The sequence below is a fragment of the Ischnura elegans genome, chromosome 13 (genome assembly GCF_921293095.1).
Source record: "Ischnura elegans chromosome 13, ioIscEleg1.1, whole genome shotgun sequence".
NCBI classification, from domain to species: domain Eukaryota; kingdom Metazoa; phylum Arthropoda; class Insecta; order Odonata; family Coenagrionidae; genus Ischnura; species Ischnura elegans.
In genome coordinates this window covers 12,608,317-12,633,686 of record NC_060258.1, presented here as the reverse complement: position 1 = coordinate 12,633,686, position 25,370 = coordinate 12,608,317, and the positions used below count along the sequence as shown (strand labels likewise).

Genomic DNA, 25,370 nt, shown 5'->3' with positions numbered 1-25,370 from the left:
TGGTATTTTGCAGGAAATAAAGGTAAGGGAATTCTAAATAGGTTTTTTCGCCGTTGAAAGACGACAAGACTGCTGTTGGCAGCGCTGATTGTTGTCTTCGACGAAACAGTCCACTTTTCAAGAAGAGAAAGATGGGTTTGGAGTTTACGCAAAGCGTAAGTGCCGCTCCAGGATTGAGCTGCGATTGCGGTATCATCGGCAAACAGGAAAGTTTGAGTTTGTGGAGAAGAAGGAAAGAAGAGAGAGAAGAAGAAAGGTCATTGACATAGAGGTTCAAGATTTTCGGTGACAAAATGGCGGCTTATTCGCATTTCCTTTTTATCTTTAAACGGGTGTTGTTCTTACAACCCCTGCTACATACCTTTTGAGTGGCTTTTGGGGTATTATGTAGATCTAGATAACACCAGCAGTTAAGCTTCCATTGCACATGTTCTAGGGTAAAGAACTACAGTTTAAATATGTTGTCCATATACTGCCAGTGAGTAGTCTGTCAGCTTGTGATTTATATGATATTTTGTAGAAAGTCATCATTGGTCTTGAAAAAGTCAGTAAAATGTGTTTTGTGAAGAAAAAAGAATTTTTTTTATGTTAGAAGTGAATAATTCCATTAACAGATAGGGATTATCCCTCTTTAACAATCCATCAAGGCTGAGTATAGTTTATCCACACCCTTCTGATCATTCTCGAGCATTATTCTGTATCCATGACCATCATCATGACCTTAACCAATTTTCGGCCAACGCTGCGAAAACGCAACATTATTGAGAAATGCAAAAAAAAATGTTTCAATTGAATTTTATTTATGTAGAATCCACTTTTTTCGATAAAAATAAGTGTAAACTGATTTTTAGTGAGATAACAATGACATTTAATAAGTATTTCGATATTTATAAAAATACTCAAAATGTGTCAATTTTCGAGTCTCCTGAAAAGCAAGATAAATATTTTTTCCTAAGAATAACTATTCCCTTTATTAAGTTTTTTATTCGTCCATGTGGACGTAGAAATTTCAATCAATAGATGGTAAAGCTTATATTTCGTCAGGGAGTCAACATTAAGCGAAAATCAGATCCGGACAATAATGTTGCGTTTTCGCAACGTTGGCCGAATCAGGTATCTGTAGGCAGTTATGCAACCCGCATTACCACATATTTCCGTCACGTAGGATTATGCCGTTTTTACTGTCAGATATAATCCCCGCCTTTTTATGGCTCATATTTGACAGATATTGTCATATTTGATCATTTAAATTCTTAGATATTATATTTCCAATGAGATGCCGCATTATTTTACCTAAATCCAATATAAATTAGAGATGCATTACGGCTTGAAAGAAACGAGTCAAAGTGAATATTTTTACAGAAGATAACGTATTTTTCAGTTTTTACTTGACATTTTTATCACAACCGATTGAATTACAACAAACAATGACTATTTATGAATTACATGAAAGCATTTCGGGTGCAATGGAACACAAAACTTTGTACATTCAATTCGAATTAGTCCTTCCTTACTTCACGATTCAGCAATATCACCGACTTCTACAACAAGATATTGGGTGAAAGAAAACATTAAGGCGTAGATTTGGTTCGGAAAAGTTTAAACCAAAACATATTAGATTTGTAATAAATAATCTACTTTTTTCAGGCAATTCCTGTCTGGACAAAAATGACAGATTTGTAAATTATGCCCTCAATTTGACCACTTGAATTAAAAAATTATTACAATTCGGAATATTTTCGCATAAATTTTGAAATAATGAGCAAATGGTACCTTACTTTGGTCACATCAGTGCATAAATGTTCTTTTAAAACAAGCCTTTTAGATTTAGCTTTTAACTTTGGTGCTTATGTTATTCGGTTATGTTAGACGGTTTTAGGGTTCAACCAGGTGATATAAAATTACTTCCATCGAAATTTAGGCTTGTAAGCAAGTGTTAGTCTGGAATTTCTCAAGGTTATCCCTGATCCCTTGAATCATGGTATGTTTTTCAATAACTTCTTTTCATCTTGAAGACTATTTATTGTTTTGAAAGAAAAAGGATTATTTGTCACTGGAACCATCCATGAAAATATAACGGAAGAGTGCCTGATAGAATATAATATATAAAACCATCGACGTGAAGGCGTGAGGAACATGAAAACAAACATTTGATAAAGTCGAAGGTTTAAGTATTTTTCGATGGAATGATAACTAGATTGTACCTGTACACAGCAATACAAGTTTTTCGCTTCCATTGGGCACAGGAAAAAGTTTCAGCAGAAAAAAGAAAATACTATTTCACATACTATTCTATGTTAGTAAAAGAAAATACTATTCGTGTTATTGGGGAGTATAGTAAATACATGGGAGGTGTGGACCTACTTGATAATGCAAATTACCGCACTACAATTCATAGGAAAATAGGTCACAGCTTATCAACTTACTGGACATCGTTTGCACTAACGCCGGGAGATTGTACAGTAGGGCGGATCGCAAAAATCGATTTTTTTCAAATCCATCTGGCCCAATGAAAAAAAGTTGTGGGACCGATCAAAAATAAGGCATGAAAATTTTGAGACCTGTACGTGAACCCCTGACCCTCGCTCAAATGCAATTTAGGGGGGAGAGTCAAAATTCGAATTATTTCATATTTTATGGTCATTCCTAATAGATTTTGCCGAGTTACTGCCCTTCTAGATCAAAATTTTCGTGCATTTTGACGTATCTGCCACCGTTTAGCCACAAAATGCCTAATTTGAGTCCGCGTCCGCGAAGAAAATATTCCAACGCCCACGCAGCGTCGCGGATACCAGAGCCGCAGGCCGATCCCTTCCCCTCCACGCTCGCTTCTCCCCCTCCCACGCCTCGAATACAGCAAAATTCATCCCGCGCATGCTGCTAGGAGGTCGTTTATCTTTGATAATATAAATCAGAAGATGGTAGAAGGTAAAAAACGATGCGTAGTGAGACGACTCGTCCCTTATTTGGCGCCTCGTCGGCGTTAAACAAATCGATGTTACCAACTTTTAGAGAATTGATGAAATATTTTTAGATCTGCGCACGCAGGAAAGGAGACTACGGTCTTGAAGACGCCTCTCGAGTGGCTATGAAGGTTTGGGAACTTAGGTTATGCACTTCTATTCCGGTATTGTTCGACAGCTGTGACTAAATGGATGAATAAGGGCGAAGGCCGCCGGCGTACCCTCTCCGCTCCCCTCTCGAACGCCCTAGATGCAACAAAATTCACACCAAGTGCGTCTTTCTTCGTTAGTCTTACTAATATTTGATGTATCAGCATCGTCGAGTGAGGAACAATCACGAAGAAATTACTCAATTACCTGCTTTCCAGTCTGTATTTCTTATGTTAGTGTCATTCCTCGTCTTTTGCTGCTGTCAACAAAGTTTTGGTAAATTCATTCGCGAATCTCTCGTCCGTATGTATAATAAAAGCAATATTGAAATTTAAATTTGAACTTTCATCAATAGATTTTTAAATTCCACAGCGCTAAGCTCAGATATAGCCGAAGGAACCGGAGTCTCTCTCCAATATATCATCAGCCTTTATGTCGATATTAAAATCCAGCAATTAAAAAAATCTCGGATTACCCTCCCAACGTTTATGTCGAAAATCCAAGTCAACATAGTGCAATTAGCAAATAGACCACTGTAAGGGATGAAATATGATTTGATGCTTTCCCCGCGAATGATGTGGGTAAACTCTTTTCGGGGTTCAACAAAATTTATCCCTTAGGATGAGCCCCCAGTCGGAGCTTGAAATGTTGGCCATTATGGAAAAATTAACCCGGTGGGAATCCCGAGAAGAGTCTACCCACACTGCAAGGGATGTTGGAATTATGCTTATAGCAAAGGGATGATGCCTCCTTTTTGGGCGGTATTCGCTTGGTACCATCATAATGAAATCCTTTTTAATTCTGTGTATCTAATTTTTACTCGGAAAGGAATCGATAATCGCATATTTTATAAATTTTGCTAATCTTCCGACGGGGGAGGCAAACCTCCAAAAGTGGGGCCCTGTTTCTTCAACTAACACCACACATTCCCCTCTAAACTTGTATTGATAAGTCCTCTTCCCTTTTTTCATCAGACAAGAGTATAGTCGTTCATTCCAATAAAAAAGGCGCTTTAATGACGCCTCTCTTTTCTTATTCACAGTAATTAGCATCTTTTTCTGTCTACGTAAGTAATTCTGGTACACTAACTTTGATGTATCTTACGAAGTTATGACTTTTGCGTCAGCTAAAGTTGCGGAAATGATCATTGCTGTTGCTTGGTTCTTGCATATACCTCTATCACAGTTGGCAGACGCATTTTCCCCGAAGAAGTTCCAATTTGAAGTTATAATCCTTAATGTTTATTTCATGAGGAAAGTAGAGATACAAATCGGCTAATTTCTCGCCAGTTTAATTCTCTTCGGATGAATTGACGAAGAAAATTTTTGATACTATTTTCCCGTACAAGTATTGACGATGATGACACAACGCTCTCCTACGATTCCCTTTTTTCCTCAGTTTTCGAGTTTCTTTCGGGTTCAATCCCGCAGCCATCATCTTTCTTTTCGTCAGATTGTCTCTCAAAATACTTCTCATTGGGGGAACCTTGTGCTCCTCCATGCACTTACACGCAAAAATATCGCATAATTTAAAATGTTCCTTTAAAATTGTTTAAGTCTTATACTTCATTAAAACCCTACTTTTGGCCTATTACAATTTTCCGTAAGTTTTAGTACTTCCTGTGGTACCGCTAAATCCATTTAGTCATATTCATAATGGAAGAGAAGCGCGTCACCATAGTTCGCACACCTTCATAGCCACTCGAGAGGCGTCTTCAAAGACCGTAGTCTCCTTTCCTGCGCGCGCAGGTCTAAAATTATTTCATCACTTCTCTAAAACTTGGTAACATCTATTTGTTTAACGCCGACGAGGCGCCAAATAAGGGACGAGTCGTCTCACTACGCATCGTTTTTTACCTTCTACCATCTTCTGATTTATATTATCAAAGATAAACGACCTCCTAGCAGCATGCGCGGGATGAATTTTGCTGTGTTAGAGGCGTGGGAGGGGGAGAAGCGAGCGTGGAGGGGAAGGGATCGGCCTGCGGCTCTGGTATCCGCGACGCTGCGTGGGCGTTGGAATATTTTCTTCGCGGACGCGGACTCAAATTAGGCATTTTGTGGCTAAACGGTGGCAGATACGTCAAAATGCACGAAAATTTTGACCTAGAAGGGCAGTAACTCGGCAAAATCTATTAGGAATGACCATAAAATATGAAATAATTCGAATTTTGACTCTCCCCCCCTAAATTGCATTTGAGCGAGGGTCAGGGGTTCACGTACAGGTCTCAAAATTTTCATGCCTTATTTTTGATCGGTCCCACAACTTTTTTTCATTGGGCCAGATGGATTTGAAAAAAATCGATTTTAGCGATCCGCCCTATTGTACAGGTTATGCGACGGAAGTAAATTTCACTGGTAGACTTCAAATCGTATCTAGCAATGACGCATCTAAAAAGTGAAGTGAATCAGTCAGCAGATGACGTACCCCTGTACAATTCGCGTCCTTAGATACAGAAAAAGTTAGGCCATGTAATTCATCGCGGATTCGTGAAGTATGAAAGGACGAATTTGGCCATAGAGGGTTAAAAAAATTCAGTAGTTGCCGAAACAGTGTAAAAGCCAAACCATGTAGGAATGTACGAAATTTTATGTTCCATTGCACACAAAATGCTTGAGTATTTCATAACTAGCCATTGATTGTTGTAATTAAATCTGCTATGGTAAAATTAAAGTCATTGAAAAAATTAGAAATACATGCTCTTCTGAGAAAATTTTCGCTTTGACCTATTTCTTTCAAACCGTAAAGCATGTCTATTTTATAATGGATTAAGGTCAAATAACAACAACATCTCATTGGAAACATAATATCTAAGGATTTTATTTATCCAATATGACGATATTTGTCACATACGTGGCATAAAAAGGTATAGGATTATATCCGACAGTAAAAACAGCGTATTCCTATGAGACGGCAATTTATTGTAATGCGAGTTGCATAACCGTTTACAGATACCGGAATCGGCCATCGTTGCGAAAACGCAACATTTTTTTACCATAAGCATATTTTTTTGAAGGCCCATATTTTCAATTTACCTTAATTAGCATGTTATTAGGTAAATCGAAGAGAAAAAATTATATATTTTCAAGTGTTTCTTTACTCGACCGGTAATGGGTTAAATGTATTTTTAACAACTAAATCAGTCAAAAAAATGAGGATTTTCCCAAATGAATGCATTATATGCCACATTTATGTGTCTTCAGGTAGGAAATGGTATTTGTCCATTCAAATAAATCTCTTTGTCAATTGACAGCAGCACAAATGACATCACTATGTCCTATCAGGGGTAGCAATTTTTCGAACTGAATGCTATATTTATGTGTTCTGAGGTAGCATATGGTGTTTGTGCATTCAAAATAATATTTCTAAGGTCTTAGAAGAAGCAAACCCTAGTTCACCATTTCTTAAGAGGTTGCAATTCGCCCTGCTGAGTGAATAATTTGCCATGACATTTTTGTTTGCAGATGAATGTGTTGAAAACAACCTCTATGGCACTTCACAGAAGCACATTCTAGTTCTTACCTAATCCTGCGTGTGTGTAAGAACATTACTTCTGTATTATATCATCGTCTAATTCAGCGATGCTGAAAAAATAGAAGCTTCGTGAAAAATATAAAAAATGCAATGATTTGTATGCTGTTTATCACTAATGCGTGAAAGTATTTTACCGAATACAAGGCTTTTGATGAAATTTTCGAGATTTCAAATACATTTGGGAGCAAGTTTTTTCTGTGTAAAGTAGATTTTTCGGCGAAGTTGTTTGTCCAATCTAAATAAATATTATTCTTCCCTGAGGTAAGGATGTACTGTTGACAACACTTAAATAGAAGTATATACATTGTTATATAAAGGATATCGTAGCCGGATAAATGTCTGTTTAGGCATCGCATGGTTTTTGTACGCATTCCTCGCAAACTGGCACTCTAAACATCAGTCTTCGCACCTCCCTCCTTCCACCTACGACTCGTTACGTCACAACGGAGCGCTTAGGCCTTCTCTCTCGGGGGGCATGGAAGGGGAGGGGTTTCACGGCAACAATGTTGAGAGAGAGGAGCTTGAGGGAGTAGCATATCTTCCATTCGGAAGGGGAGGTAATTGAACAACAGGAAACAATTGAAATGGAATCCATGCGAACGGTTACTTGAAAATACTTTCTTTCTTCATACTCATTTCAAAGCGTGCTTTAGGTTAGATATCTTCTTCATCCAACAAAAAACGTCTCCAATGCAAATGTATTACGGTAGAATTTTCGGAATAATGATCTACGCTTATTTTCTTGGCGCAAAGAGGATCCCTCTTTAGTGCCGCGCAAGACGCGAAAAGGAGAGGGACCAGGTTTCTTTCAATGTTTTATCTTCTGTATTGAGAACATTTTCAAACCGTGTAATTATGCGTCAGCAACTAGTTACTCCAGTTTAAACCTTTAACGACATATGTGCCAATTTCAGCTCATACCTTCAGAATCATTTTTTCTTCTTTAGTCAAGTAGATTTTTCCACTATTTTCTATTGGGACGTTTTCAGCACGTTTGTATCTGCCGACAGTAACAAGTGTTAACACCATGCGAGGAAAGGGGAAAATCCGACTTTGATAGAAAAGTAGAGGCTAACGACGTTAAACAACGTCTATATGCTGTGTTTTTCTTTTTTTTACTTTCATAGCTACGTTTATGTGTTTCTAATATTTTCTTCATTCCTTTTGGTTTTCCAAAATTAAATATGTATCGTGACATGACGGTATTTCAAATTATTTAAAATTGAAGGAAGAATAGTTATGGGAAGAATTCGTCCCCTTGTACTAATACGGCAATCAATCAATGTAGGACAATACATTTCTATCAAAACCAGATGTCTAATATTTCACAAATTTACTTCATGATATCGTCGTATTTATGTCAATGAGTGTAAAAAGCAATTGCATGACTAAGTTCTAACAATTATACGTGGCAGTATCAGATACTTTTTACCCAGTTGACATTTCAAAAATGACTACCGTGGCCTTTTATGAGAAAAGGAGAGGGGGCGTTGTTCAAAATGTGATTTTGCACCCAAGAAAGCTCGTGAAAACTACAGCAATGAAGATTGGAAATCAGAATCACCTGATGACTCCTAGAGTGCTTCAGAAAGTTTTACAAAATGCAATTTTTACTTGTGTTTGAATAAGAATTCTAGATATTTCATTACATTTCGTCAAAAATAACTTGGTTTATTGTTATATATAACAACCATCTAAGGAAATTCTTGAAATGTTTCCCTATTGTGTTTTATGTTTTGATGAAATGATTACAGCGCATAAAGCATCCAGTTTATAATTAGTGTTTGATTACATTTTTTAACACAATCCAAAGTTATTTGACAAAGAAGCCTAATTTCCTCCGACACGTTATTATGGATGCTTTGTTCTTTGCTTTTAGGAAAATACTTTTTCCTAGCATATTATCTTATGCTGCCTGCTGCAGTTTGATTGTATTATTATTATTAATTATTTCCACATTACGCACTGACATATATAATGGAAGAGAAAATTTTAATAGGGATGCTCTAATGTTTTGTCGGTATCAATAATTTTGTAAATAGGCAGTTAATGATTACTTATTCCTTTTTAATCTAACAATTGTGTGGCAAGTTGCCTACCTTCTGGCAAATCCTAACTGTGACGGGAATGCCCAATGAGTGAAATTCTGCACATACCTAATTTAATACCTTAATCAGTTTGAGACAAATTTATTAGAATGATAGGGTATGCTTCCTATGAACTCCCTTGATTGAGATTTGGAAGGAAAACATTTTCCTCAGGTAAAAAGAGGTGTCTTCCAGAAAAGGTTAATAGTTTTAACCAGTAAACAGCCCACTTTTAAAAAGGAGAAAACTTTGTTACTCTGATTACTTACGTTAAATTTCCTGAAAATTAGCTTTCAATGTGACGAGGCAAATACTAGATGATCGATGCCGAGTTGCAAATTGCAAATATCGCCTGGCATACTTTATTAATGTACCTCAAAATGAGTATACCAGTAATACATGGATCGTGTTCCGATTCAGTGAATGAACAGTGCCTGCAATTGTCATTGTGACCTCAGTGCTTTGTCGACAGCCATGTTTTTACCCAGGGTGACCGATTCGAGCCTAATACCTTTCATCTCTTTGCCCATACCTCCGTCAGAAGCGTGTAATGAGAAATGACTCAATTGCAGCCAACCAATTATGCCCGCATAATCATAGAGTATTTCATCTCTCATTTACTGTTGGCAGAGGTAGAAGAAGCAGAAAAATTAAGTATTACATAACCATTCCATTCCATTTCTAACTTCCCATTCCCCATTTTCAGGGTCTTTAGGCTTTCAGGAGAGATTCTTTCTATTCCATCAACCAGGGCGAACCCTGATCATACATGCACATCCACTCACCGACCGTCTCGCTGTTGCCTAGTTGCATGAGCACGATCACTAATTGCAGGAGAAGCTGAGGCGCCGACTCATTAAGCGCCTCATGCAACTTCCAATTGAGCTGCTCCTGTTCGTTTTCCACCATCGCAGCGAAGGAAAGCGCATTAATCAATGATATTCCACTCCGTCTGTGAAAAAGGGACAAGAATAAAAACTGTTATTCTGTAAAACATTCACATTAAGGCCTCATGCCACCTTTAGCAATTTATTTTACTCAAAGTCAAGTTCCTTGCTACCCGTGGAAAAATAATACATTTTATCGGCTATCCAATCTTGTAACCCAAGCAATCCCTTATACTAAATACAAGGTCGCTTGCTATAATGACAAAACCTTGGGAATATTTTTCAATAATACAAAAGGTGTAATTGAATACACATTGAAATTTGGTATCTATGAATTAAATAGTAATAATTGTGATTCATGTTTTATCGGCCAAACGGGACCAAACTTCAAGACAAGGATGAAGAAACACGAGGCATGCTGGAGGAACAAGAATGAAAAGTCAGCTTTTGCCGGGAACCTCTTGGAAATGGGGCACCAAAGCAGTTGGGATACAAAAACAATGCATTTTACTGGGAAAGGAAGGATGGTGGTTGCCTAAGAAATTCAAAAGATAGCAACCGAAGAACACCTTGTTAACGACGTAATCCAATCCATTCCACTTTCAATCCAATCCTTTCCCAATCCACCCCCCTTATTACTTATCACCCTCCCAAATCCCCCCTTCTTGACAATAGTACCGTATTTGGCGACTCTGGTACATGACGTCACATCATCATGTACCTCAAATATCTTCCACATTTGAATAGACAAATTTTTCATATAAACGGCATGGCTGTTAGCATTTTATCATCCTTCGAATACAGCCATCAAATTATCTATTGGTTATTCGGAATATTCGTTATGAAATGAATTATAAAGTATGTAATTTATCAAGCATCTGATATTCTGTCTATCCATTTATTCTGGCAGCGATTATTAAGGAGAAGATTCCCAGATGTACTGGAGAAGTTTACCTTCCTCAAGAAGTAAGAGTTGAAGGAGGGGGTATAATGGATGTTGAAGGTAGGGGAAGTATCGCATGGAGATGATTAGTCTCCGATACGGTGAGGGGTTGTTGACCCAAATTAATGGTGATGGGGAGAGAGAAAAATGTACTATCCTTGGATGTTCATGATGACTGATGGGGGAATGATGTTTTTACAATTTCAATGGGGATGAAAAGTTTTATGTACGTAAATTAATAAAAAAAATAAAAATGGAATAAAAATATATTATTTCTTTTCTAATTTATTTACCCAGATCAATGACCTTGAATTATGTTAAAAATTGCATTAAGGGGATGGAGATGATCTTCATATTTTCAAAAACAGTGAGAATTCAACACTAATTTGGAATATTAAAATATAAAAATTAATGTTAGAGAATATAAATGTTTACATAAATCACGGTTTCTATTATTAGCTTGAATGATGAACATTTCTGTAATAGACGTCAAAACGATATATCGTAAAATTGGGGTACTCTTGCACCTTGGCAATGGACCCTCAAGGGAATTTAATCGTTTCAACCGAGCGATAATAAAATGCAAACGGCTATACCGTATAAAGCATACATTTATCTATTGAAATGTGGAAGATATTTAAGGTAGATGGTGCTGTGACGTCATGTACCAGCTTTGAATTGCACTTTCGGAGGCTTACGAGTTGAATACGTAAAAAAATCAGTAATTCGTTAGTAATCAGTAATCAGTACATTACGACGAAGAAGAACATTTTTTGTAGTAACTGACAAAACGCTAACTTTTCAATTAAGGGTACCCTTGTACCGTTGCTAGGGAAATTGAATGAGTCTTAGGAAATCAGATGGTTACATTCTAAGGAAAACAAAAGTTTTACAGCTATGCCGTTTAAATCAAACATTTGTCTATTGAAATGTGGAAGATGTTAAAGGTAGATGATACTGTGACGTCATGTGACAGTCGCCATTCACGTTTGGAGACTTACGTGTTGACATCATAAAATATAATAAGTGATTCATTTATAACGTTGAAGGATAAACATTTTTGTAATAACAGTCTAAACGCTAACTCTGTACATAAGATACCCTGGTACCCTCACTAGGGACATTGAAAGAGTCTTAGAAAATCTGATGATTGGATTCGAAGGAAAATGAAATGCTAACATCTATACCGTTTATTTGAAAAATGTATCTATTCAAACGTGGAAGATATTTAAGGCACATGGTGCTGTGACGTCATGCGACAATAGTTGCCGTAAAGGTATTACTCTTTACAAACTTTATTTTGACCTCCTTCCCCTCCAGGAATTACCAATCCCAGCTCGGTACCAACCCCACCACATCAACAAACATAGTGTATATTAATATGTCCCCAACATATGTTTTATATTCTCTGTACTTGATAATTATGTAATAGCTGAAAACGGTCATTAAATAGAAATTTTATAATTTTTGGAGGTAACGAAGTGTCTATTATTGATAGTATGGAGCCCTTGCACCACGTACGACCATCTAGTTTCGATTTAATTCGGCATGGAGTAGAACTAATTTACTTTCGAGTCAAAAGCTAAGGAAACGTCTCTATCGACCAGAACTCCTTTTGTCACTAACTATCCTGTCAGCAATTGTTCAACACCTTCATCCTACTTGTCAGGCTAAAGGCCAGTTTTTAGAACATGATAGCAATAAGTTCTCGGTAGGGAACTTTTTCCCGGAGATAACAGCAGCTCTACGTCAATGGTGGCGCTCAAAGAAAGAAGCAGTACACGTGGAAAATAGTGAAACTAATGGGAAAATTTCCGTGAAGGAATTTCATCGATTTTGAACAAAGTGGAAATTTAAGGCGAAACTTAATGACACGCAAGCAATCAAATTATTACCTCAGATAGTTTGTTGAACTCATGGGTAAGTGGGTATCTACGGAATTTTGAAATAGCAAAGGTATGAGAGAAAATTAATGGGCAATTTTTTTGTCAATCCACTGCATACAGGGAAACAATCTATTTGATCCCGCTAGCCTCTTAATTAATCGAACATCACTTCTGTCTCCTTTACCTGGGACCAATCTATAGTTATTTATTTATATCAATGAGCGAAATGGTTCCATTACCAAATTAATATAAGCTCGAATGCAACATTTTTATAGGCTTAACTTGATATGACATAAATAATGACACACTAACTTGAAATACTAATATTAAAATTTTGTATTTTATCAATGCGTCTGGCATTCTCTGCCAATAAGTTCCAATGTGGATTTACTCATGAGAATGGAGCATTTTAAAAATAATCAGTTCGACAGTCAAACCCTTGGATCTCCACTCAATTCCTTAAAACATTGGCTACATTGTTCAAATTTGCTCATTATCTGATTAAATTTTGCAATACCATACTTAAAGTAATGGAAGATAAAGCTTTTCTAAATAAATTAATTCTAATAATTATTCAATAGCCTTTTGAATAACCACATTAATATATATTTCCATCATTAAAATTAACATGAAATTATACAATGACTACGGTGTTTACCTTGTCTCCACCACCATATCCCAGTAATCATCTCCACGTAACCTGTTGAGCTCTTCGTAGAGCACTATCTGGTCTGGGTCAAACTCTCTCCTGGAGTCCACGGCGTACCACACGCTCCTAAATGCTCTGAATGAAAAAGGAAGCTTTATAAGTACATTTACAACCACTTTATCATAAAATACATTAGACTTTCATTAGTTTGAATGCCTGTCACTAGCTTTTATTGAAACCAATTCTATTCTAAAATTGTCCAATATCTTCTAAAATTAGAAAAAAAATTATGCTACACTATTAAAAATATACAATAAAATGGTAACAGGAGGCCGACGTATTGCATCTTCCATTCCTCTTCCATGAAACCGCAGCGCTTAGAACGTTTACTCCCCCAAACCTCTTTGTTCCCTCTCTCCACCCTCCCCTTTCCTCTACTCGGTTTTACAACGGCGTTTTGTGCAATAGAAAATTTTCGAGAGAAAAATACCTGACGACGATACAAATTGTATTAAGCAGATGAAAAATTGCCCATTATATTACTTACATATTAAAATATAACGGTTAAAAATCGTATTTTGAAATCTACGCTAAAATGACCGGCAGCCATCTCATTTACCATGTTTCTTACTCAATAAAATTTTAATAGACCCTCATCTGAGCCGAAAAACTGAATCATATTTTTTTCAAAATCTATTTGCTTAGGGGTTGCGATTTGTATGGAAGTCCACATGGTAAGTGTTGCATAATTTTGTACATGGATATTGCATTAATCTTCTGTGGAGAATGTATGTGTTGGGAAACTGAATTAATGTAAGGACTTTTCCTCTATTTTCAAGCAAGTATACAATAACATGAATACTTGTGTTATATTTTAACAAATTATGGATTTGTAGAAAGTAGGGAATTATTTGCGTAAAAGAATTTCGACTCAAAGTTTGTATATTTATGTACAGTCCACTTGAACAACTGTTCAAATATGTGGTATTTTTAGTTTTCATTTATAGTCACAAATTTTTTGCGAGAAACTGTGTCAGTGAGTAAACAAAGATTAGAAAAATTCATGAATGGAATTGAAAGGCTACCTTTAGGCTGTTTTCGTCGAACGTAAAATATATCAATAGAATTATACGTAGTAAATATTAGGGATGTTAGAGTAGCACTTTTTGATCTCAAGTCAAGTTGAAAACTACTCGCGAGTATCGAGTCGAGTATGGTACTTTCTGGACCAGGCAATACAACAATGCATGCACTAATTTATTCTTACTTTTCCGATCCCATTATGAGTTTTTCATTCTAAATGCTTCACTTGATGTAAAACGGAGAGTGTAATGAGGACCTTTGAGGGTAATTGTGCCAGAATTCAGAGGTAAATGAACATTAATTTGCCTTAAAGAGTTCCATAGGCACAATTGAAATGAATTAACCTTTAGAAATGAAACATGTATTCTTTGAGCCTTTCAATTCTCACGCAGGAAAAACAAATTTTCTACTTGATCAGGCAGCAGGTTTTGACGTCTCCATATTACTGCCTGCTGAAAATTTCCTTTCATGGCAAATTTCTGCCGGCAATAAAGGCAAGTAGGATTCAAGGCAAGACAATTTCTGCACACACTTACTATCCATAATTGTAAGATTCGGGAACATTGGAAATACCTTTCAAAAATCATATCTATGATTTTTATGGGTCTTGAATCTTCATGAAGTTTAAGTGGACGAGGTGAACGAACTGTAGAACTTAATTTTAGCTTTGTAAGGCAAAAATATATGCATTTTTCACGTCGTCAAATCAACCTTAGTGACTCTTGTTTTTTAATTTCTAGAAAAAAACCTGCAGGAAATGAATGAAAAGAAAATTAATATCGGACGTACCCAGTAATCATAAAGGCTAAAAGCTTGTGACTTTAAACACCGGAAAAAACTGGCATTGTCCGCTCCAACATTAAAGTTACATATTTCTCTCAGAAATTGTATCAACATTTTACGCATTCTCTCGGGGTTTGAGTGAATGAAAATGAGTAGCGTACAGAGATATCGCAAATGAAATTATGAGTATATTGTTGGCGAAGGGACAGGTGAGAGCTGGTAGCCAATATTCGTGTTACGCGTATAATAATGTTCGGAGAGCGCAACAATATAGCAACGCATATTACGTAAAATACAGATAAATTTCGAATGTTTTTTCTCAGAAACGGTAAATCTAAGGGAGAAAAGTATGATAATAATTTTGTTGATAGTTTTTTTTTATCTACAATTTTGTACAGAGCAATTGTTTTCATAAAACTAACGTTTTGGCCAAAAAATGCAAAAACCCATTTTGTGAACTTTGACCTTGAATAAAATTTTTAGCACAAACGGGATCTATGGAGACTTTTCAGCATTTAATCAAAGTGATATCCCTAAGTTCATGCAAAATTTCAGCTTGAAGGGAATTTATGTAAGGGTACCCCTATGTTTTGGGCAAATTTGACCGGGCTATTTCTACCAGAGATCTCAACAATTTGTTACGAATTCTCTCGGCGTTTGATTGAAGAAAAATGAGTAGGTTGCAAGGTGTCGCAAAAAGAAAGTATGAGCGATGCAGTGGTCCACTCCGATTACTCCGAACACGCCGCCGGGTAGGAAGACGATCGGCCGCCGCGGATGACGAAAAGGTATTTCGAGCCAACGGCGACTACTGAAGTGTACATAGCAAGATGAAACTCCAAGGCCAAGGCATTAGGAATCATTATCGACTTTAAAAATTATAGTATTACTTAAGATTAATGATAGCGCTTCCTGTCGGAGAATTTCTGTCCGTACTGGCCTCGACAGCTCTGTAACCGAAACTACTGGACTCGACTCGACATTCGTAATGCTAATGAAAACACTCGAGTCGAATACTAACTACTCGACTCGGATTTTCGAGTACTCGCACATCCTTAGCGTAAATGAATGAATTGCGGAAACTTTTTGTTAATCGTATTAATTATTTTCATTAATCATTATTGTAAGTTTCTGTTGAAGAGTTTAAAATTTTATGTCTGCATATTAAAGCTGGAATAATAAATGCTACATAATTTAATAAATAATAAATAATCTAATAAATGCTACGCCGTTCAAAGTACTCTTTTGTAACTTGGTTGGAATACTCATGGATATTAAGCGAGTGTCCCACGCTCAAAGCTGTATATAGATTTTTGTATCTAATTTGGATACAACACACGTACACCGTCTTTCACATGGGTCATTAGAACCTGCCTCTTATATTGCGTACGCATTGCGCACTTCCAAACTCGCCTAAATCCATAGCATTTAGTCAAATGGTGTTAATGACTAAATTAACATAAAGAAAAATAATCTTTATTCAAAAAGGCTTGTATTCTTACCGAGGTAGTAGTCTCAGCGATCGTAGGCTGAATACTGCCTTCCAGGTTATCCAGGCACAACGCCACTTCCTGAAAGAAGAAGGAGGTTTTGTGAGCCACATTTAGGACTAAATGGCAAAATACCTATGCAATAAGAGTACAAATCATCTAGAAAAAGGAGTAACTAAAGCAAAAACAAAGAACCCGTGAAAAAAATGGTAAAAAAACAAGAAAAAGTAAATTACGTTGTGTTTCCATGGATTCTGGGGATCTTCATTCGGAAGATCCCCTGAAGATGATCAGCAAGTCGCGTATCGAAACGTCGGGAGACATGGACGGCATCAACCGGAGGAAAACTCGAGAAACTTTTATGTAACTTGTAAGTGGTGCATAACTGTTGCGCTACCAGAAAGAAGTCTTTATAACCGAGCTGTTTGGTTCCTTAACACGAACTTCACGTCATCACTATTGGCAACTTAAATATCACGAGGATGACGAAATTTACACTATTTTCCTGTATAAGTCCTGCACCTAGGTGTTTTACAGAGTTTCGTTTGGATTATAAAAGAGTTGGGCGGCCTTGATACGGTGTGTAGACGAAACCCTTGGAAAAGAAATGTAAAATTATGCCACAACTTATGTAGATGATGTAGTGGTATTCTCGCGATCCTTCAATTATCACCTATCCCATTTAAATATTGCATTTTAACCTATTCAAAAGGCTAATTTAAGATTGAATTTATCGAAATGGCATTCCTTTAAAAAAATCAATTTTATGGGTTGTGCCATTAGTGTCTATGGTATTATTGCCAACCCAGGTAAGATACAAGCGATCACGCAGTACCAACAGCCATAAAGCGTGAGGAAACTGCGTTTTTTGGGAGTCTGTAATTATTATTCTCGTCTTTGCCGACACCATTCCGAGAGTAATGGCCCTGTGCTCAACCTTCTAAAGAAAGTAAATAAAAGGCGGCGGATGGAGGAACATGAAAAATCCTTCAGAGCCGCAAAGTAAATATTTGTGAGTAGCGTCAATATATCTCACCCGGACTTTTCAAAACGCATGTTCCTTCAAAATGATGATAGCAATTATGATGTAGGTTCAGTGCTGAGCCAAGAAGATAGATCAGATAAGGAAAAGGCAACATCTTTATTAATCCGTAAGCTTTGTGGGCCGGTGAGTTTGTACTCCACAATGGAAAAAGAAATATTAGCCAAAGTATGGGCGCTTGAAAAGTTACGGGCCTTTCTCTTGGACCGAGAATTCACGATCGTTACGGATCGTAAGTCCTTAATATTTTTGAATAAATTTTACTTGAAAGATAATAGGATGAGGAGGAAAGCGATGTCGATTCAAGAGTTCTCGTTTGAGATAAAACACTTTGAGGGCAACCCAAATATTGTTCGTGATTGGCTAAGTAGACATCCCTGTGGGAAAAACGAAGCGGTAGTTAGAGGTCACATGGTTTTTATTATTCCAGAAGTCAATATGGGAATTTCCGAGACGTTGTGGCAAGGAGTTGAGGCTTTGAAAAGAGCTCAATTTAAGGATCCTAGAGTTTCACCCTAAAATCTAATTTTAGATGGATCGCTACCCAAGGATGATTCGCAATAACGGAACGTAGAGAGACGAGCCGACAGATTAGAGGTCAGTTAAGAGATAATCCATGTGCGGTTAGGTAAGGATGGTAAGTTTAAAATGTGGGTGCTAAGTAGCCAAGTTAAGAAGATGATCCAATACGTGCATGCCTCGCATGCTTACGCAAAAAATTGCGATGATCACTAGTGAAAGATTTTTATGGAAGGACATGGGCAGACAAATACGTAAATTGATCCGTGCCTGCCATGTTTGTCAAAGGACAAAATTAGGAATTGCGCTTACCCAGGGCCGATGTGAAACATATTGAAAAGCACCATGCCCATTTTATAAAACAGCTACATGAGCATTCGCACTTTCGTTATTTAAGTCATCAGGGAAACATATTTCCCATTAGTTCTAAAAACAAATCCATTCCCTATTAACTGCATAATACAACATTTCATTGAATGCTGAAGAGGACAATTGATGATGCACTAATGATTTTATTCCATTTTCACGTAAGGAAATCTCTCTTTTCCCAGATGGAGGAAGGTAGAGTTCTGGTCTTTACAATAAACTGCTTTACCGGTCAGTAGAAATATACATCGCTCGGTTGGCTTACGGATGTGCGCTTCGGTGGTGTAATTTTTATGTTGTGATTTGTTTTCCTTCCTCGTCAATAAATAGTTCATCATAAATAACACTATTTGTTTGTCGCCCAATGAATCGACAAGCAATAATTTATATTTATTAACGTATGGTTTTTAAAAACTTGATATACGACCCAGCTGTATGTTTTCCAAATTTTCAACAGACAACAGAAAAATTTAAAACTTCCTTCCCCAGTTTCTTCAGTTTCATGCACACGCGGACCAAAATCATCTCCAGGTTCTTGCATGCCCAAAAACATTTAGGAAGCAGCTTTCCTGAATCAATAATAGCATACTTCGTTGTGTATGAATGTGTTACTTTGCTCACGTTCCCAAGAGCCATTAAAAAAAAAATTCTCTCCCTTTTTGAGAGCGTTCTCTGTGTATCACCTCTGTACGCACACCCATTCTGATCTTTCGTATATTTTACGAAATCCCTATTATATTTGGAGATTAAGCTTTTTGTTTACTTCTGAAACGTCATTGTTGATTGCAGTATTTTTGCGATAGAAGTTCGTTATATTGTTCTGCGATACTGTTCACTTGTTGACACTTATATTGATTTTTTTTGCTTTTCACAATTTCATGTCTCTTCTTGAAGGACAGAACCCATGAAGCACTTGAGGGAGAATTCGAATCCTGGCGATATTTCCGAAACGACGCTGATATTGCCCATTTTTGTAAAGCCCAGGCCATCACCGGTTCGTTCCTGCTCCTGAATATTACGAAGCGATCGCATACTCATCTGTAGATCATTTCAAGCCAGTCGAGTTTCGTTCCCCATGATATAAAATCTATCTATTATATTGCCAGCATTCTCTTATGTTTTAAATGTATCGAACCTTGGTTTCGGAGCGCGGAAATTCCTGGTAGTGATATGGGTAGACAGATAAAAATCTACTTGCCTTAGGCACCTGGGAAGATCTTCGAAGACTATGTCTAAAATCGTTTTCTTTGGAGATGAGTTCCCTTTCACTAGAATGGGGGAACAGGAGTGGGAGGGAGGTGAGATATCGTGTTGTAGGATCCTCTGTGGAGGATTTGGAGAAGCTGGAGCAGGAGGGGGAGCAGAGAGATTGAGAAGAAGTGCAAGTTCAGTTTTATTGATGTGTAGAGAAGGACTGGCAGACGGAGGATTCGCGGTATATAGCGGTAAAGGTATTTCGTTTTTGGAAAAGAAATTGAAAAGAGAGGACAGTTTCCTCAGTGCTTTTTGACGCCTCATAGTGAGGGAATTATGAGCAGAAAGACTTTTGTGGACGATAGAGAGCGACTGTGAGCTGCAGAGGTTGATTACATTAAATAGAGATTCAATATGGGATTTGTATTGTGAAACCAGGGTATTGTATTGGAAAAGGACTCAATAGCGCATGTTGATTGATAGTTGGTATCCTAAAGAATGGAAAAAAGGGAAGAATTGGAGACAAGCCGGATAGGGGAAGCTCAATGGTAAGTCCTTTAGCAATTGTTTCTAAAGGCCTGGTTACACGGTACATGAGAATGTACAAGAAAATGTGAGAATGTCTGAATCTCAGAATGAACGCGAAAATGCACCGTGTAACCACGGAAAATGTAAGAATGTATGAATTTCTGAACGCCTGCTCTAATTTCATTCAGACAATCATACAATTTGAACTCAGAGTCACCTGGTGGCAGACTACGAAAACGACACATTCATTTCATCTGGCTTGTATAGGCGACTTCTTTGTTTACGTACGGCCCCGATAGTTATTTGGATTTGATATGATCTTGCTTGACTTGGATATCTCACTGATTGGATATGGGTAGCGAAAGAATGGAACACAAGAAAAGGGGATGGGAAAAAGAAAGGATCAGATGGAAAGGCGCTGAATGTATGAACTGCGAGAATTGTCCAAGATTGAGATCCAAATGATTGTTAAAAGGTCATAAAAAAGCACGTGATAGGCAAAGAAATAAGATTCAAGTACTATTTACGCTGTATTAACTCAAGTTCCTGTTTTTGAATCGAGACCGACTGCAAAACGAGTCGAAATTTTAGGTGTTGCGTTGACATGCTGCGAACGTTATGGGCATCGCAGTAATAAATATTGAGTTTAGCTTGCCAAAAGCCTCATAATTCTCGTATATTCCTGTAGCGTGCGCCGATTCACAGGAGAAGGATGGAGAGAAATCATGACACACTCGCTTTCAAGTCTAAAATTAAACTGCCTTTATTGTCCTGTTTATTATATCACAAGGCTTAAGGGCACGAGAAATTTTGAAAATGTGCTTTTATTATGGAACACTACTATCCAACAAAATTTTAACAATATCGGCGGAAGACACTTCGTGAATATTCCTTGTTAGGGGCTCCCTGTGACGGGAGGCCAGCCGACCATTACATTCCTTATATTTCACCGTGGTTTAACCGTAATCAGTATTTATTCTCGTAAACAGTCACTTCCCTTACAATTTGATCCTACAATGGGTAGAATGATAGGTACATTTATAGAGTTGTTTACAAAGTGAAAAAGTAACTTGATAAAATCCTGCGGTAACCCTGATTTAAGAGTGTACTTACGTTGAGGATATCCCGTTGACAATATAGATAATGTATTTGACTCCATTCTGTGGATCATCAACCACTTATTCCTCTTATTTTTGTCCCTTCAAACACAAGCAAAAAACTTCTCCGGCGAGTAAATAGAGGAATTAGACGTCGGGGCACTTTACATGGTTTTATGGGATACACGATTTATATGGTTTTCACACGTTTTTCTATTGAAGGTCCATGCTACAATATACTTACTGTATTAAGCAAATGATGTAGGTGTGTAACGTAGATCACAATCTGCAATCAACTTATTTTAATTTAATCTTTCCAAAGCCCCCAAACAATCGTCTTTATATAATTCAACAACGCCTTGGCAACCCAATATATTCACAATCGAAGTTTGACGCTAAAGCAGCAATTATATTCGCCAAATTTGCGTTTGAGTCCCTACATAGACAGTTTTTCTATCCACTTCCTCAGTCTGTCATCAACGCGCGCACGCTCCGTCACGTGTTTTCAAACAGTCGATGAAGATTATTTTTAAAGACTCCTAACTCAGCGATAAAACATTATTCAACCGCGAAATTTTCGGCAAGTTTATTTGAGGTAAGGATCTTATTGTTCTAGTACTTTTAAAAAAGTTTGCATGTTCTCCATTTGTTTATATTTGAAGTTGAAATAATTTGTTGCGCATTTAAAAATGTACGAAAAAATGTCCGAAAAAATGTACCGTGTAACCACCTACTCGTGGTAGGCAAGGTAGGCAAGGCTCGTGACAGAGGTAGGCAAGTATTCTAAGATTGAAACAGTCATTGAAATCCAGATTGTGGGAAAATGTGAATAAATGGAAATTTTAGAACGGATGAACAGCGGTGAAAGGTGGGATAGGACGACGAATATTTGCTGGCAGCTGAAGACTCGGGAACTAGATGGTAATATATATATGAAGCATTTGAAGGACAATGCCAAGAGATGCATAATAAACCGATTGCATACCTCAAAATGCACTTTTTGCCTAATTGTAGGCGTTAGTAACAAAACAAATGTTAATTACATTTTAAGCAACAATTTTTCAATAGATTTATAAGAAGATAATTAATAAATGTGAATCATAAGAATCAAAGGTTTAATAAGATAGTGAACCATTTTTTATCGACTATTTAAATTTTTATTTTTTAAATCGTTCAAAACTGTGATTATGATTATACTTACCGATAAATGTTCCCGATTAACTCAGCCAGCATAGGCCCAAAGATAAACACGAGTGTTAGGCCTAAGTATATGTAGTTGGCTTCGTGGCTGTGTTTATAGGCCACGTAAATATCTGTTCCTATGTCCAGCAGGTATAGGACTGGGAACAGTATCAGCAGGAAAACCTAATGGAATAAAAACATCGAAAAAATAGAAAGAGCTTTCATACTATGCACATGCAAGCTTATCCATGTCACACATCTATTTCATGCACGTGAGTACCTGGTTCAATATATGCGTATGGTAGAGTCACAGACATTAAAAGATAAACGGATTTTTCAACTACATTTTTTTTAAATTGAGTTAAATTGTAGATTTTTTAAAACATATCATCCTAGCCATTAACAAGGAGTTTAAACTTCTTATAATAACTTCATTGTACATATATCACGTATGCATTAAATTTTAAAGTAATACGAAAGATTTGACCACCAATTCTCAAGTTCACGGACGTGCCAATCATCGCAGCGGATATGTACTCAGGTATTTCATAAATCCTCTTTCACATGGCAGCATTAACATAATACTCTTTGCCCCAATCATTAAAAATGCCACTCAGAGGGCATCGTTTGTGTTAAATTTTAAAGTTTTCAGTGAAAATAAACTCTTATAGAATTAGTGAGTTCCTTGAGGAATCATTCTTTCAGAGGATTGTTTCAATGCTTATGTGCGTTCAGTTTGTATTAAGCTGGTCCTGTATTTTACAATGCAGAGACCGGAGATGAATAAATGTTATTGTCATAAGTATAATTATTAAATGTGAAACAATCATGGTTTAAAAATCAGTTGGTTTATTTGCTGGGGTCTGAGGAAAGAGCCGAAGGCGTGATGGCTGAATTGAAATTAATATCTCTAAGTATACTTTTGATGAAAAACTTGCCAAAAAATGGAATAACTCCACTGACGGAAAATATTTTTACAAAAGAAAGCTGCATTGTTCAAAAGGTACTATGAGGGTAAGAAGAAGGCTGGGAGCTGCTATGTACTTGGAGGTTACACGCTAGTCTGATATTGCTTAAAGAATAAGAATAGATATCATACAGAGCGATACAGGGAATATGCATCAGAATCCCATCATATTTCCAGACATCAACTGAAATTATAAATAAAGAGAGATATTTTACGGGACGAATAGGTCTGGAAATTTATTTTGTCCTTGCTTTGAGTACTTAAAAAAGTTCTAGGCGGAACTTCGTTTGCGCATTTACTTTTTATATGAAACCGACTGCATTCTTACCACCCCAAACAAATGCCTAACCTTGCTTATGACACATTATACCTACATCTGCGCACTAGATGTAGACGTGAAGCTTCCGGACAAAAGAAGAAACTATCGACTGAAAATTGAATCTGTCACTGAAATTTAATCGATAGCCATTCATTTTTACCTTATTATACCCTAATTTATTCTGCATCAAGAAAACATGCCAGTGAATTGGAAAATTTGATGACGGAATGGACAGTGAGGCAAGGAAGCTTAGTAAGCAAAGTGATCCATTGCCATCTATCCTGGTAGCTCTAAACTCAACCACATCAAAAAAAAACAAGAAACATATGCTATACTAGGAACGACTAGAATCACAGATTAAACAACATATGAAACAAACCGGATATCGATTCAATCAACGTAACAGAAAAATGCGAACATCGTTTCTGCTACTGTGCCATGAAGCCAAAAGTATTTCTCATAGTTAGAATCTGTAAAAAAAGCAATGTACCCGAATTTGAGGAATTCTAGTGTCTTAATGAAGCAATCAATTTCAATCCAACAAAGAGCATAAGGAGGAGAACTTATTTCTGCCTTTGATTATTTGCTATTTAAAATATTCGCTTCGTATTATTTCCTTTACTTAAGTTTTACTAAAAAGTACCCGTTTTTTGTGCGTTACATCAAGTTGCCCAAATTACAGCGCTTAGTAATCCCTCAGTTTTCGTTTCAATAACTTGGAATTTTGATATGATGAATCCAAATGTATTATCAACAATGTGGAGAAAACAAATTGCTTATGCCACTGAAATTGATCGGTTTGTTGAAAAGAGCGAAAATATTAGCTGACTTCTAAACCAATGGGTCAATTGAAAATTGATTGGTACCATTGTGTGTCGTAGAATGTAAGTGATGAATTATTTAGATCATGCAAGTTAAACGTCAGCAGTATATTCAGTAACTTTTTATGTTAATTCTTGTTTTGAGCTCTGGTTGTCGCTTTTGATCTGCCTACCGAGACAGGCGAAAACAAAGCAACATATAACAGAGAGTGAAATTCCTGCGTAGGTTTCCGCGGCGATGATCATGGTGCGTATGAGTTTCCGGGCGCTCCAGCCGCGTTCGTCGGTTTTGGGTGACGACGGTTTCGAGAGCCATTCTGCTCCCGTCTTCAGGTCGAAGTGGAGAAGCTTAATTTTCCGCCGAGTTATATAGTCAGGCCCCTGGGCGCTGATTGGCCAGGACCCTCTTCCATGTCTTGTCGATTGGGTAGCCGTGGTCTCTATTGAAGTTCTTCGTTTTGTATATCTCCACGGCTTCTCTGATTTGCCGTGGGTAGTAACGGCTCTCCTTTACCAGTATTCTTGCCTTGTCGAACTCAATGGTATGTCCCGGCTCACTCCATGCGTGTTCTGCGATGGCCGACAAGTTGAACTGCTTCTGTCTCATGGCTCGGGCGTGTTCCTTCATCGTTGTGGCCATCCCTCGACACGTCTCTCCTACATATGATTTCCCACATGAGCAGGGCACTTGGTAGACACCCTCGTATAGCTCCTGTGGGATTTGGTCTTTCGGCCCGGGCACAGCGTCATGGATCTTGGTCACACAGTTGAATCGGGTGACCACGTCATGTTTTTTGAGAATTCTGGCGATCCTCTCCGAAGTCCCCGCGATATACGGGATAGTCAGTTTCGCTGCTGGTGTCACCGAATCCTCCTCAGT

General features: G+C 37.3%; 1 protein-coding gene across 1 annotated transcript in view; it reads right to left on the bottom strand.

Moving 5' to 3' along the window:
• Window positions 1-25,370, bottom strand: part of LOC124170028 — a 79,399-nt gene that overhangs the window by 20,405 nt on the left and 33,624 nt on the right. The window contains exons 5-8 of the mRNA XM_046548712.1: window positions 22,403-22,566; window positions 16,468-16,536; window positions 13,109-13,234; window positions 9,520-9,686 (exon numbers count right to left, since the gene is read on the bottom strand). Coding sequence (XP_046404668.1) covers window positions 9,520-9,686; window positions 13,109-13,234; window positions 16,468-16,536; window positions 22,403-22,566 — 526 coding nt within the window. The remainder of the gene's footprint in view (window positions 1-9,519; window positions 9,687-13,108; window positions 13,235-16,467; window positions 16,537-22,402; window positions 22,567-25,370) is intronic.